Raw genomic sequence first — 14,181 nt, forward strand, 5'->3', positions numbered from 1 at the left:
AGGTCAACTTGTAGGTAAGTATGTAAAATATACATCAGAACAACAAAATTTAGGCTTAGAAAAGTCAGTCTTGCAGAAATAAAATCTCTCCAAATGAAATGATCCTTGCAGCATGTGCACAAATATATTCATGTTTTAAACTTTCATTCCTGTACACCTCAACCTTCTAAGGAAGAGAGTAGTCACAGTAGCTCCATGGAAAACCTCTGACTTTGAGAAAAGCAAGAAACCAAAAAGACGCCTCTACTGATATCCGTTACATGTGTCTGTGTGTTTACCTCTTCCCAAGGTATCCCCCTTATTGCCAAATCACAATTTTGAAAGTTTTTATTGAATGAATTAACACTCTGCATATGGTTTCAGAAGTATTTCCTTATTAGTTCAATGATTTTCCAATACATTCTCTCAGTTGCATCAAGGCCCCAGATGAAGTCAAGATGTCCCCAAGTAGGAAAATGCTCATGGTAAATGAGATTAGTAATCCGAGGAAGTAGCTTTGCCATGTCTTTTGGGTCTGCAAATGTGTCTTTTCCACCACTCCAAACAGCAATTGGTATGCTTATCTTCTCTATCTTGTACGCAGGAGGAAAGGACTGTAAGAAAAGGAGGAGACCTGAGTAAATGCTGCTGTGTCAGAAGTTGTGTTCATAGAAAGGATTCTGTGCAAGTAGAATCTTTCCCTTCTGCACTCACTATGATAAAACAGTAATGATGAAGGCCACCAATCTAGTGCCCATTTCCCTAATCCCATTCCCGGTTGACCATGAAAGGAAACAACCCATCCTATTCCTGTGTCTTTCCTTAATACATGGCTAAGACTTGTCCTGCAGTTTGACATCTGCTTGTGCCCTTCAGAGGTGGGGGTATGGAAAGAGCAGTGTCTGTGTTTATCAGGTAAGGACTGTGGATCTTATTCACGTGTATATTTATAAATGTTGTTGGGGTATGGAGTTCAGCTGTTAGTCTTATTTGTTGTTCTTTGTACTTAAGGAAATACTTTGGTTATTTATAATTTCACTCCAGAAAATTTCTGAGACAATGTGCATGGGTAGAAACAACTGATTATATGCTGGAATCTTTCCATCTGTGAAAAACAGCTTGTCCGGGTACAGCACAGGACACTATAAGTCAAATATACTGCTTAAAAGTGAAATGATTGTCAGCCAATTAAACAGGTGACCATACCTGTGAGATTCATTTCCTGCCTTAACTGAAAGACAAACCTTGAGGATTTAGGGGAAAGTAAAGGGCTTTATAATCATCCAGTACTAGGACTTGGATGTGGCTCTTAGGTTTTTGGGAATGGCATGTAAATTGGCATGTCATGGGACACAGCCCTGCATCAGCAGGGGGGGCCAAATGAATGTGTTAGCTGTCTGCAAGAAACTGTCTACACCTTGTCTGTAAATGGACTTTTACACTTCTTAGTATTAGATTTGAGTGAAACCTTACTGAAGATAACTCTCTCCCTCTTTTTGTAGCACCCAAGGTGCTCAATTCTGAATTTTTCTTAGTTTTGCTAGGACCCAAGGATGACAGGAAAACCATACTACTTTACCTGGTTGTATTTCTTCGTGTTTTCCTTAGAGCCATAGTCATAAGCTTGAAATCGGTCTCCATATATTATCTGTTAAAAGAACAGATAAAGAGTAAGTGGTGAGAGACCAAGTGGCAGAGTGCAGGAGGCATTTTCCTGCTTGTGATTGAAGCCAAAGCTCAGGCAGCGGGCTGTGAGTTACTCCCACCCCTTCCTCTGGTTGCAGGTAGATTGAGTGGCTTCATTACCTTTCCTCCTAACTTTCTCTCCTGATCCTCATCCACCACCCTTGTCCTGTTTTGTTATTAAAATTTTACTTGTCTATCTTAGTTAACTAAAGTTGGGGTCCCTGTTTGTGATGCAGAGTTTGGTTCAGTTGTCACATGGAGAGAGGATGTGAATGTTTAGAATGTGTCAGAGCTTTTACTAGTCTAGTGCAATGTGAGATCTCACCCTACACATATTGTCTTCTGTGTCTCAGCTTGTCTGGTCCATTCACAGTAGTGGCAACATTTCCAGAGGCTCTGTACTTACATAAGTTTGGCTATACATGAGTTGTGCTCTGACAGCAATTTTGAGGTGTAACATTAGATACAAGACATTAGACTTCTTGAGTGTGTGTTGTCTAAAAGACATCAATACATGATCTGCAGGACTGATGAGTGAAGAGTTAAGTACACAACTCTTTGGTGGGTTTTGTTAGGTTGTTGGTTTTTTGTTTGTATACTCTTTTATTGTTGTTGGTTTACTTAGTTTTATTTTTTGCACAAACCTGACAAGTAATTTCACTGTGAGTCTTTGTACGTAATACAGGGTGAAATCAGTGTCAGTTTAGAAAAGCTTGATTTCAAGGCTTCACGTAGCTGGGAATGTGCTAGAAATCTGATTGCTGTATTGCCTTTGCTATTTTCTTCTGTCCTTCTATCTGCATTTGCTTTGTAGCCACTTGACTTTGTCAGAGGCTGGTCAAACAAGCTGTAAAGTCACTGGCTGTCAATGGTTTGTTCCTATTTCCTGGCTCTGGTGTATCCTGTGGGACTGACTGCTGGGAATTTTTGTCAGGAAGTGTCCTCAGGACAACACCTATATTCTAAACCATATTAACTGTTTGCAGAAATGGTGGTTCTGCCTATAGGATGTATGTAGATACATCCTGGCTCAGCAGTTGCACCTGGACACATGCAGTGATGCTTCTTGGCTGGTGCTTTCTTGTCCTGTTCTGATCAGACCATATGTAAAACAAGCTCAGCTTTGCCAGTGTGTAAGCAGAAACTCACCTTTAGAGAACTATAATCCAGGATCTGGACAGTGGCAAGAGTGACTAAAAGGATTTTGTAAAAACCTGGTTATTGGGAACAACCTTGTGGAGCAATGTTGTTTGTCATGTCCTGGAGTAGTATAAGGTAGTTCTCTACATTGCCGTTGTACTATCAGAAGAGTTTGTGTGGTTAACTGGCTCTGGGAGGTGATCCAGGCTGCCCTTTGGGAGAAAAGCTTTAACCTGCATTATTTCTTTGTCTGGCTCATCCCCTGCCCGCTCAAGTTTCCACTATCCTCCTGCTGCCTGCTAAGTGCCTGGACCATGCTCACGTTCCCTTCTGCAGCTCTCAAGGCAAAGATGTACATAAATAAAGCTGATTCCTGGAAGCCATTGGAGCCCAACATGCAGAGCTGCCTGACGTGCCCAGAGGAAATCTCAGTGTCTGATGCCAAAGGGGCAATTCAGGTAAAGTCTGGTGAGCCATGAGCAGCAGTGCTCCCTCTGTGGCAGGTGCTCAGGGCAGCATGTGAGAAGATGTGATGGGCAGTTTCCCAGATTTGTTGCCTGTGGTCTTCCCTGGGGGCTGTTGGCTGCATACAAAAGCAGTAGTAAGAGTCGGTTTATACATCAGTACACAGTTATACCTGATGCCAATGAATAATGTTCTGTACTGATGTTCCAGCAGGGGAATGTCCTACGTATGTATCCGTTCGACTCTGGAGAGAAAGCAGAAGTGTTAGAAAGGCAATGATGTGGTCTTGTGACAGAATGAAGCTGTGAAGGACATGAGGAACATGCTTTCTTAATGAAAATGAGTCTGTTCCACGAAGACAATACTACTGTGGGATCCTGCAGTTCAGCAACAGTACGGAAAAAAACTTTCAGTTGTTTCAGAGTAGATTCCTCACCTCACACCGAACACAGATGCATACATAAGTCTTTTGAAGATTTGTTTTATCTCTTCACTTTACTCCTACTGCTAAAGAAGACAGCCTATAAAGCAGATTGTTTTTTCTTCTGTTTGCATTTTTTTAGTTCTCTTAAGGAGATGTTCCAATTCCATCTACTTGGATGCCTCCTCAGACCTGTTATCTTGTCCTGAGAACCACATTAGTGACTTAAGCAAAGTCAGGAAAGATTCTTAATGGTTTAGCTCTGCAATTCAGAAGGGCTGCAATGGAACTTTTTGCCGTCTTTTAATTATTCCAGTGTTCAGAGGACACTGGTGTCTGCATGCTAAGGAAAGAAACTGGGAACTGTATTACCAAAAAAGAGTCTGACTCCATCAGCCATTGGCTCTGTGAACTACCAAAATGTGGTTGGCTTAGCTCCAAAAAAGGGCTCATTTATTGACATGTGCAGTACAGCTCTGGAGCATATTTAGTCCTGCGACTGGAATGTGTCCATCCCATCCATCATTAACTCTAGTCCTGTTTGGCACTATATGCACCACACAATGTTCTGACATTCCTTCAGTCTGCTGAGAACTATGTTGTCATTTATGTGCGTTTACATGTATGACAGTTACTATATAAGGACAGAGTGCACAAGTGTAACTTCCAAAATCACCTTATTTTTACCTTGAGTAGGTGTTCTTGCATATACTTACCGTGTTCAGATTTTTTACGTTGCCTCCAGCTATGTAACAGAGTATGTGTCCACAAAACTTATCCAGGTTTGCACATAACTGTGTCACAGGTCCTTTCAAGGATTCGATTTGGTGAAAGGCTCCTTTGTGGCCCAATAAAAACTGAGGGAAGGGAAAATGCAACTTTTTTTTTTTTTTCTTGTTACAGGTGCATTTTATGCAGGAAACTGTTGCTAATAGTCTAGCCTCCTAACTCAGTATTCAAAGATTGCTGGAACAGTTTTCCCTCCCAGCACCCCTTAGAACACATTCTTCCCTGCAGTACATCATACATCCTTCCTTCTTCATATTAATGCATCAATCCTGGAGGAAGTCCTCCTTCCATTTCTATTGTAGTGACCTCAGTGCTCACTCATTTCTGAAGTCACAGAGATTTTCACAGCTATTACTGTGGCTCTGGTTTAGTTCCTCATGCATGAGGCCAGCAAAATATTAGTTAATAGCAAGAGTCCTATGATGAGACAGAGTTTCACAAGTCTTTTTACTTTACTGGAATCTGCTGCTATAAGTTGTATAACTCTGACATTTTCCGCACAGAGTTTTGTGAACACTTCATCTTCCTCTTTGGGGACACATCTCAGGTTGAGTGAACCCTGTGAAGGTAAGTCAGGCATTGAGCCTCTTAGAAGGAAAAATGACATACCCTGAGCAGTGGTTCGGGAGCTTTTGCTATCTTAACCAGAGGGCTTGTAGCATGTGAGCATGTGGTTACTGGGCCCAGAGCACAGAACATTTTCACCCTTTTAGCCAGCTCTGGGTATGTAGAAAATGCTATGAAGCCTGTGAAGACAGAAGAGACAGCCTGAGTTAGTGAATACATTTTCCACAGACAATTAAATAAGCAGTAGGTAGCAAAGAAGAAGTGAGACTTGTTTTCCAGCCTGTTGTCTATTGTCCATGTTTGTCTATGCTGCATGTTTTACCTAAGACAAGTGTTGAAGCTAAGGCCTGAAATGAATTTTATTTGAGAGGCAAAGTTCATTCTGAGGTTTAGAGCATGTCTGGACATTGCCTTTATCAAAAAAGGTTTTGTAGGCAATGCGCCAATGAGGTTTTCATTATAAAATCAGTTCCCTCTAAAGTTCAAAAAACTCTCATAAAAAAATGAGTTCTTCAGATTACAGTCTCTAAGGGTCTATGTCTGCTTATGCTTCCATGAAACTGCAGAATAATTAGCTGAATACTGGGAGCTTTGAATGTTTTCTACTGATTGTTTGCATCAAAGGCAGCTGTAGAAAACCTAGATGGTTAGTTTGTTTTGTCATGAGTGTTTTTAAATACTCTTATGAAGGGAAAAGAAAGAGAAGGTCTGGATCTGATATGATTTTCCCCATTTTCTTCTCTTTTTGTTTGCATTAATGAGCTGGCAGTTGCTAATCAATGTCCATTAATGTGTCTTACACATAAATCATAAACATCAGGAACTTTCAGCTGATGTTAAAAGAAAATTGCATTCGGAGGCCAAGAAGTGAGTCAATGCTAAAGGCTGGCACTAAGAGAAAGTAGGTTATTGATTTTTTTTCTATCCTAATTTTCAGTCTTTGGCAATATGTTTTGAACAGTAATGTGGCCAGTAATAGCCACTCATGAACTATACTTTAAATTGTAATATCTCCATTAAGTCACATCACTTAGTAATGCTGAGGTTCTTTTTCCTTGTCTTGTGTTATTTGAAATTATGTATTACATGTGCTCTTTGATCTTCTTACTTTTTCCTTCCTGTTCACAAGGGAAATAACTGTTTGACTTAATACAAAATATGAACTTAATGAAAATTCCTGTTGCTGAGAATTTAAGAAAAATGCCAAGTGCCAGTACCTGAAGTACCTGGTAAATGACCACTAGTATGTCTCTACTTATTTTAGAAGTTGAAATAAATTTGAATCTGCTATTTAGTTTCTTTGCTTATTAAGGGTAACCAAAACCATTTTTAGAAAAGTTTTCATATTTTCCAAATCTCAACTCAGAAAGCACTTGTAAGTTTACTAGTTCTACACAAACTGAATCAATGGGGAGACCCACCTACTGATCAGATATGAACATGAATGATTGTGAACAGTGAGTGTCCTTACATTACCTGCTGTTGTACCTTCAGAGTGAGCAACATAGTAGACATCCTTCTGTCCAGTTTTATTCATGATGAAGTACAGCTCTGCTGGAATATCGTATTTACCCATTTCATCAAAGCTGCAGGGGAGAAATACAAAAAACTAGCAGATAATTCAGCTATCACAGTGTGAGTTACTGAATGTCACTTTTGTCCATTGCACCAAGCAGGACCCACAGAAAGACAAAGCTGCACACTTTGTCTGCATTCTTGCTTGAGCTGGGGAAGGGGGTAGAGGAACACAGCTGTACTGCCAGGCTGCCTGACACCTTGGGCTCTCTGCAGAGGAAGTGCTGGTTTCGCCTGTCAGTGGCAGGCCTTGGGGAACTGAATTTAATTAGTGCTTTCAGTAACATGGGTTACAATACACGTTTCTCTCTTGATTGAATTCAGCTGCGAGAGACCAGAGATTTCTAGAAAAGGCTGCTCAGCCTGCCTCAGCTGAGGTTCTTGCTTTTCCTTCCACAATATTGTCTCTCTTTTTCTTAGTATCTCATCTCATCTCATCTCATCTCATTTCATTTCCCAGTGTCTGAAATCTTTTCCCCAACCAGTGCTCTGAGTAGTAGGGAGCATTGTGCTTTATCTTCTTTACCCTCCTTGGTTGGTGTAGACCCTGTTCTGATGCCGGTTTGGGTAAAAAATCATCAGACTGAATCTGTCTAGTCCCCTCAGAGTTTCTATCATGAGTAAAATTCTTCCTTACAGAGTACCTGAACTGCCAGAATGCTTTCTGGCTGGGATTAAGGATCCTGTGTTTCAAAGACCAAGTGTTCCCTCTGCTGTTTCCCATCCAGACATCATAGCCGGCATCTGCGAGGAGGAAGCCCAAGCTGTTGCTGGGTAGGTTAGATATCCAGTGGGTAGCATCTCCTAGAAAAGCATGCTGTAGGAAAACTACAGGCTTTTGCCCTGGAAAAGACGAGAGTATTCTTACATTGGAGCAGTAGTTAATGTGTATTTGAGATTGCGATACAGATTTTAGTTTGTGAGAGGTTTTAGATGTTTCCTTGTTCAAGAAGGTCCCAGGAGAATTATGCATAGATACTGGTGTGAGAAACCTGAAGGATTTGATTTGTTCCATGCAAGCAGGAAATGTTTAATGACATTTGGTAAACATTTCATTACAGGACTGGCAAATAAAGAATTTCATGAAGAGGCCTGTTCCCACCTACTTTTGCACTGGAAAGCCAATTTACAAGTGCCTATATTGAAACCACCTACCCACAGCTGAAAGCTGCCGAAGGCATAACAGTGTATGGAAGACAAAGAATAATTAATCCAAAGAAGCATATCTACCCTTATGTCTATTCAGTAACCAACTGAGCAGGGCTGAGAGGCCCCTAATCTAACTTGGGTTAACATTAATTTGAATGTGATTCTGGCCCAAATGATTTCCAAAGGATGAGATCCAACTAGGAGGAGCCATTCAAAATAAATTATTCTATAATTCTAACAAAGAGTCACAAAGTAACAGTATCCAGGGTACCTCAGATTCTAGGTAGAAAGTTTTATTTCACTCAGAAAATGTTATGAAACAGATTAAATGCATTTGCTTTTCATTGATAACCTGATTTTCTTATCACCTTTCTTAAGAATATCTTTGTCCTTCAGAAGGCTGGGAATTAATATTCATACATGTAACCTGAGAGGCTTTGTTGCCAGGCTTCTACTTTAAATATGTACTACTTAGGGTGTTAATACAAAACCTCCCCACACCCAGTCTACCAATCCCCCCACCATCACCCCAGTCCACATGAGGGGAAAAAACTGGGATATGACAAAAGTCTGAAATAAGGACAGAAACACTGAATGTATGGACTTCAGATGAATTCAGAACTCAGGCCACATTCCTGACTAGGTGCTCTTGCTGAGGTGGAAAGGTGTGGAATATATCATTGCATGTGCAACAGGGAAAGATAGAGGACCCATGTAAGAGCTGGCTCTCAGACTTTCCTTATGTCCTATAACTGTGTCACACCTGTATTTTGGCTGTTCCTCCCAGCAGGAATTCTGAAAACACCAAGAATGTATCCATCTTCTGTGGTAACTTGATATTCCTCACTGGGATATCCGTGATATCTGATAATTTCACTCTGTGGGAAGCCAAAGTAGAGTTTGTCAACATGCATGTTGTCCTGTTTTGGAGGGTAACCAAGCTGAGCAGCATGGAAGTGGGCTGTTCTGTGATGGCAATGCAAGGCCCCTGGCCACAGGAACCATGGCTGGGAGTGAATGTTACTGGTCTTATAAAAATATGCATCAAAGTTATGGGACTAAGCAGGACTACATTGAATGAATAAGTTTTTGGGAGTTAGTTTGCCGTATTTTGCAAGGCTGATAGAGAGTAAACATGCAGCAGTATCTGTATAAGACAGTATCCAAAGATGCGGGGTTTCGGTCATAATGAATCCTTTCTTGCCAAAGTGTGATTAGGCAAGCCATGCAGGTGAAACAAACAAAGGTGGAGCTCTTGTCCTTAAGGAACTCATGAGACCATCTACACCTAATTTTCCATGTACCGTGAGGAAATCTTTGGTGATTCAGAGCAAGGAGTCTTGGATTCCTTTGTGTTGTCAGAATCTGCTGTTTGAAGAAGGGATTCAACCTTCCTTGCTACTGTACTGAGGAAACAGTTTATTAGAGAAGGGGAGGATTTTGGTTCCCTTGAGACCAGAATCCAGGCTTTGCCTCCACTGCAAAGGATTTCTTCTCTCTAGCATCTCGGTCTGTTTGGATCTAAGCATCAAATTTTCTTCTTTCCCTGTCATAGTGCTGGAGGACTCTTTTTCCTCTTGCCAAGACCACACTCTTCTGAAATACCAACAAGTGTTGAGAAAGGTGACTGCAAACAGGAATCATGAGGTGTGGTCGAGGCTCATGTTCATCATATATCTGTTGGGGTTCACCCAACAGAGGCAGCGAAATTCTGTTGTTCAGTTTGTTATGGACTGGAGCATGTGGTCTGTGTTCTGGCCACAGTCCAAGTCTGAGTCTTGTTGTGGGGTCAAAATTCAGTAGCCTGGATGTCATTGCCCCTCAAGAGGTTCTAAGGAGTTTCCTGTCCTTGGAGGCAAAAGCAACATCTGGTTCTCTCCATTGCAGTACTATGTGTCTGACTTCATGCAATGTGCAAGTGTCGCATCTGTCCCTGGCGCACTCGGAGCTGTCTCTCATTGCAACAGTGACTCTAATGCAGCAGTTTTGGAAAAGGCGGGTTGGAAAAATGGGAAATGTGAAAGGGCCCCTACTTTTAGTGTCCTGACAGGGACTGTTAGTGATGGGGTGGTGGTAGTGGTACCTGGAGAGATGATTTAGAAAGAATGGGAGAGAAAGTGAGCCGACTTACAACATTCATAAAGCATTCAGGGTTGCGAGTCTTCCTGTACTGGCTTTTGTCTTGATTCAGAGTGGAGGATGTTGTGAATCCTGTGGAAAAGGCAATTGCTTGGGAGCAGAGCAGCAGGAGGAGGCACCGCATCTTGGGGCTGTGTGAAAGAGCACATGCAGGGGTGTTTGCATTAGGAAGAGAATGGTGTGGAATTCCAGAGGAAGACCCAAGTGGGAAGTCTCCTGAAAGTTGCCCAAGGTCTGTTCCTCAAGAAGCTGCTAGAATGAGTACCTGTGTGAGGAACGACTGTCCACAGCTCACTCTGTGTAGCAGGTAGAGTTGCAGAACAGGTGAGGAAAATACTTGGAGATACCATACACCAACATGCCTGAGCACTCTGCAGATGACAAGGAAGGTGTGGTTGATAGGCAGGGCTACCTCTTGAGTCTAGAAGAAGCTTGACAAAGAAGCTTGAGTACCTGAGATGACCATCATCAAGCTTGTTTGCCTTTCTCTGCCTCTACTCCTCTGCCAGTAGGAGAGGTGAAAGGAGAAGAAAGCATTGTTTTTTTCATGTCTCCACAGGAATGAGGTGAGGGAGGTTTGGTGTGGGTTTTAATTCCACCTTCCTTCTCCTCCTTTGGGATCAAACGCCATTCTTATTGTTAGCCACTGGTGTCCTGGGGTGAAAGATCAGCCAGTGAAACTCGCAAAGCTTTGTGCAGGGGCCAGGAATGATTCAGTGACTCTGGGAGGAGATGTAGTGGGCTTAGGGGAACATGCTTGCACCAGATCAGTGCCAAATGGTGAATTCATCATGGTATGATGTGCCCCAGACAAGGTTCATATTCTGTTTTAAATCAGTTCCTCTGAGAATATGAAGCGAACAAGATGACCATGGGTGGCTTCTCAGAAGCCCCATCAGTCAGCTCCCAGTCAGCCTTGCCTTTCAGGGTGAAAGTCATTTAGGTCTCCATTTACAATCCCCTCAGGCTTCTTCACCAGGCCCTTGCATTATTTCAAGAACCTGCTCTGCCATCCAGATAATTGGATTTTTCCTACTGCTACTTTGGAGCTCAAAGTTTGTAGCTCTCAAAATCACTGGTTGCCACCAGCCAAGAAATCATGGAATGATTTGGTTTTAAAGCAGCAAACAATAGATCCTAAGCCTGTCTCTTTTATCTCTCAGAAATATCACAAATCTTGTCTTGATCATGGGGAAGTGACGCCTTGCCCTTTCCTGGGTTGACCGATGGTACCAGATTAACTTTTCTGAATAGAAATTGCAGAGTGCATTCTATCTAGCACAATTTTATGCCAGCTCCACCTACAGTTGACATGCTACCAGGTTTTAGTCTTTATTTTCCAGAACTCAGTTAATGAATGCAGGAATGGTACTCTCTGTGAACTTCCCACACCTTCTTTTCAACATGCAAATTTTGATTCAAATGCTTCCTAGAAAAGGGAAGAGCAGGTATTGTGTCCTAGAAAGTTAGGGGACATGAATTAGTTCAAAATGTTTGGAGACCAAGAGAAGTGCTGACATGTTCAGTGCTCCTTGCCTATAGGAGAGCCACAAGGTAGGATGGGATTTTTCTTTCCAATCTGAAGACTTGTACAAAAAGGATTAATCCATGAATCTCAGGACTGTGCTTACACATTCTGAAAAAGCCCTTATACATCTAATTGTTCTACGCTGTGCGTGCTTGTGTGAGGAGAGAATGAGGGCTATGAAAATAAAAGTAGCAGACATTCTGCAAGTGGATAAAAAACAGAAAGATCAGGCAGGTTACATAAATGTTCAAAAATAGAATCCATGAGACAAAATGGATACGTAATGTAATGTAACACTTCAGCTCATCAAGGCGGTCTTGTAAGACTGCCTCAACAGTAATTACTAGGAACATTACTTGTGTAGGCTTTGTTTCCTCAGAAGAGGGTATACTTCTATGACTGCAGCTTGTTTATGTTAGTTTGCCATCCTGTCCATCTTGTAATTACCTTTTGATGTTATTGGTAAATATCTGCCAAGTTCAGCACAAACACAAGCCTGGAAGGTGATGTGATTTGCAGAAGATCCTGAGGACTATTTGCTGGGGGAGAACTATTGAGTGGGGTTAGTGCCTTGCTGGGGGTGATGCAGGCTGAGGGCTGCTGTTGCTTGTTCTGCAACAAGCTCAGCAGTCAGCAAGAGTGAACTAGCCAACTAGTTGGTGTCCATGTATCTTCAAAGTGGCTACAGCATGCATGGATGGGCATCAAGGTTTGTGAGAAAATTTTGTAGGAGACCTGCCTGCATGATAGTCTGCATTAGGAAGCTGAACAGACTCAGGAAACAAGTCTTCCTGAAACGGGGCATTTCTAGGTCCACTAGACACAAAGAATCCAATTTTTAATGAAGGACAGAAGTTGTCATGCAGCTACATGTTTCTGGAGTCTGCTTCTAGCATAAGACATCTGCTAATATGAGACATGCTGTCCTATGAAGGTTTTTTTGACTTGGAAATGGAGCTACAGATCAAGAGAAAATAAGAGTGTTCCCTGGCAAGTAATGGCAAAGATGAGCAGGTTTTGTGGGAGTGAGGGAGGAGTAACCAATAGACTTTTTGCACTCTCTAAACCTCCTTACAGGAGGAGGTTTGACTTTTTCTGATCTATGACTTAACCTTTAAATTTGACTGAACAAATTTAAAGAAGTCAAACCTCCCAACTCATCAGACAGTTGGAATGAAGCAGCATTCAGAAACACTCAAAATTTTAAACTTCATAATGAAATAACTCCATTCAATTTCTTTTGTATATCAAATATTTAATTTTTGTTGTCAAAACAGGAAGCCTCACAACTACATATTCAGCACAATTTAGGTTTGTTTTTTTTTTTTTTCTTTCTGCTGGCTGTTTTACTCTGTTTTAATGGCCTTCCTCTCCATGTGTTGGGAATCTCATTTGGGAAGAAAAAGTTTTGCTAATGTCTCAGCTCATTTTCAAATCACTACCAAGACTAGTTGAGGCAATGCACAGGCTAAATTATTCCTCTTGTTAGGGCAAACTTCTCTTAATGCACTCTACAATCACCTGGCTTAGCTGTCATGGCTCATGGACTTCCAGGTATTTGCCTTTTAAATCAGATACAGCGGGCTAAGTAACATCAATCTTGGCAGGCTACTTCTCCCTTAAGCTTCAGGAATAAAAACAGTTAGGAGACATGAACAGCCATTTTTATCTAGTTAGATGAAGTCATAAGGAAACATCAGGCATGATAAAGTGTCATAGAAGAACATACTTAGAAGGAAAAAAGTCCAGAGAGAGAGACGCCCTTGAAATTTCGGTAGGTACTTTTAAGATTTAGTGAAACTAAGAAACGAACCCTTCAGAAATCTATCCATTTATCCTTGTAGTTTACACAGTCTAAAATTTATTTCATATATGCTGTAAGGCATACACACACACCAACCAGAGAAGCAACTGCGAATAAATGCATATGAGAATCTGCTGCAAAGGATCACTAACAAACCATACATATGTATTAAACTGCAAGAGGAGGTTCAGTTTACACACTCAGTTGTGATACTGAGACTTTCATTCCCTTGTTCTCAAACTGAAGAAAAAAGTAGGGGAAAAGAAACATTTGCTCTTTTTCTTCCTTCTGTGCAAGTCAAACTTCTTTGCCTTCTAACTTCAGCAAACTGAAATTCTGTGTATAGCAATAGGCTTACAGATCAGAAAGGCAAAAATGCAAAGGCAAATGCACAAAACGAAGACTGAACATGGAGACAGGCAACAAATACCATGAACCCATATGTACAAGCAACTTACCTCTGCCTTGACTGCTTTGCTTGTGCCTTCTGCCACAGTTCCTGGTCTGTCTCCACGAACAGACTGATTCACTAGCAGAAACCTGCACCGATAAAAGGAAGTCAAAACATAATGAGCACTTCAGGGTAGTAGCCGTGAGTGTCATGCGTTGGCAGCATGTATTGTAGAGCGTGTTTGAGTGCTGACTTGGCAGTGCTTCAGAAGTAGGGAAATCTTTGTGATGAAGTAGATCTTCCAGTTAAATTCACAAACCCAAAATGCACCATGGAGCAGGGGAGTTTAAGAAATATCTACAAATCAGTGGTTAGGGTGTTTAGCTGGGACTTGGGTGTTCCAGCTCTCTGACACTGTGGCAGACCTTGGCCTGTGTTGTTGCCCAACTGAGAGGCTGCTCCAAATGTAATCTTTTAGGCTGAAGAGGAGAAAGTATCCAGCTTCTCTCAACATGCTCTCTCAAGAACACTGCCTCTGTTATCACTTT

General features: G+C 41.6%; 1 protein-coding gene across 1 annotated transcript; it reads right to left on the minus strand.

Annotated features, from left to right (window-relative positions):
* Positions 1–93: 93 nt before the first annotated feature.
* LOC136104381 (lysosomal acid lipase/cholesteryl ester hydrolase-like) lies at positions 94–13,786 on the minus strand. The gene is made up of 10 exons (XM_065843309.2): positions 13,701–13,786; positions 9,903–10,041; positions 8,535–8,649; positions 7,267–7,465; positions 6,524–6,633; positions 5,090–5,226; positions 4,408–4,548; positions 3,443–3,514; positions 1,559–1,627; positions 94–593 (listed from the first exon to the last, which is right to left on the minus strand). The coding sequence occupies exons 2-10, from the start codon at positions 10,032–10,034 to the stop codon at positions 360–362; spliced, it is 1,209 nt and encodes a 402-aa protein (XP_065699381.1). The 5' UTR covers positions 10,035–10,041; positions 13,701–13,786; the 3' UTR covers positions 94–359.
* Between the last annotated feature and the right edge of the window lie 395 nt (positions 13,787–14,181).

This window comes from Patagioenas fasciata, chromosome 8, assembly GCF_037038585.1.
Source record: "Patagioenas fasciata isolate bPatFas1 chromosome 8, bPatFas1.hap1, whole genome shotgun sequence".
In the NCBI taxonomy this organism is placed as follows: Eukaryota; Metazoa; Chordata; class Aves; order Columbiformes; family Columbidae; genus Patagioenas; species Patagioenas fasciata.

What these genes read in the sequence shown, in the direction of transcription:
- LOC136104381 (XM_065843309.2), bottom strand. Translation starts at nt 10,034, where the DNA reads ATGCGGTGCCTCCTCCTGCTGCTCTGCTCCCAAGCAATTGCCTTTTCC. An exon ending in CTCCCGAACCACTGCTCAGG is followed by an intron (nt 4,549 to 5,089) that starts GTATGTCATTTT and finishes CCCTTCCCTCAG; the next exon opens with TTTTTATTGGGCCACAAAGG. An exon ending in ACACGAAGAAATACAACCAG is followed by an intron (nt 594 to 1,558) that starts GTAAAGTAGTAT and finishes CTTTTCTTACAG; the next exon opens with TCCTTTCCTCCTGCGTACAA.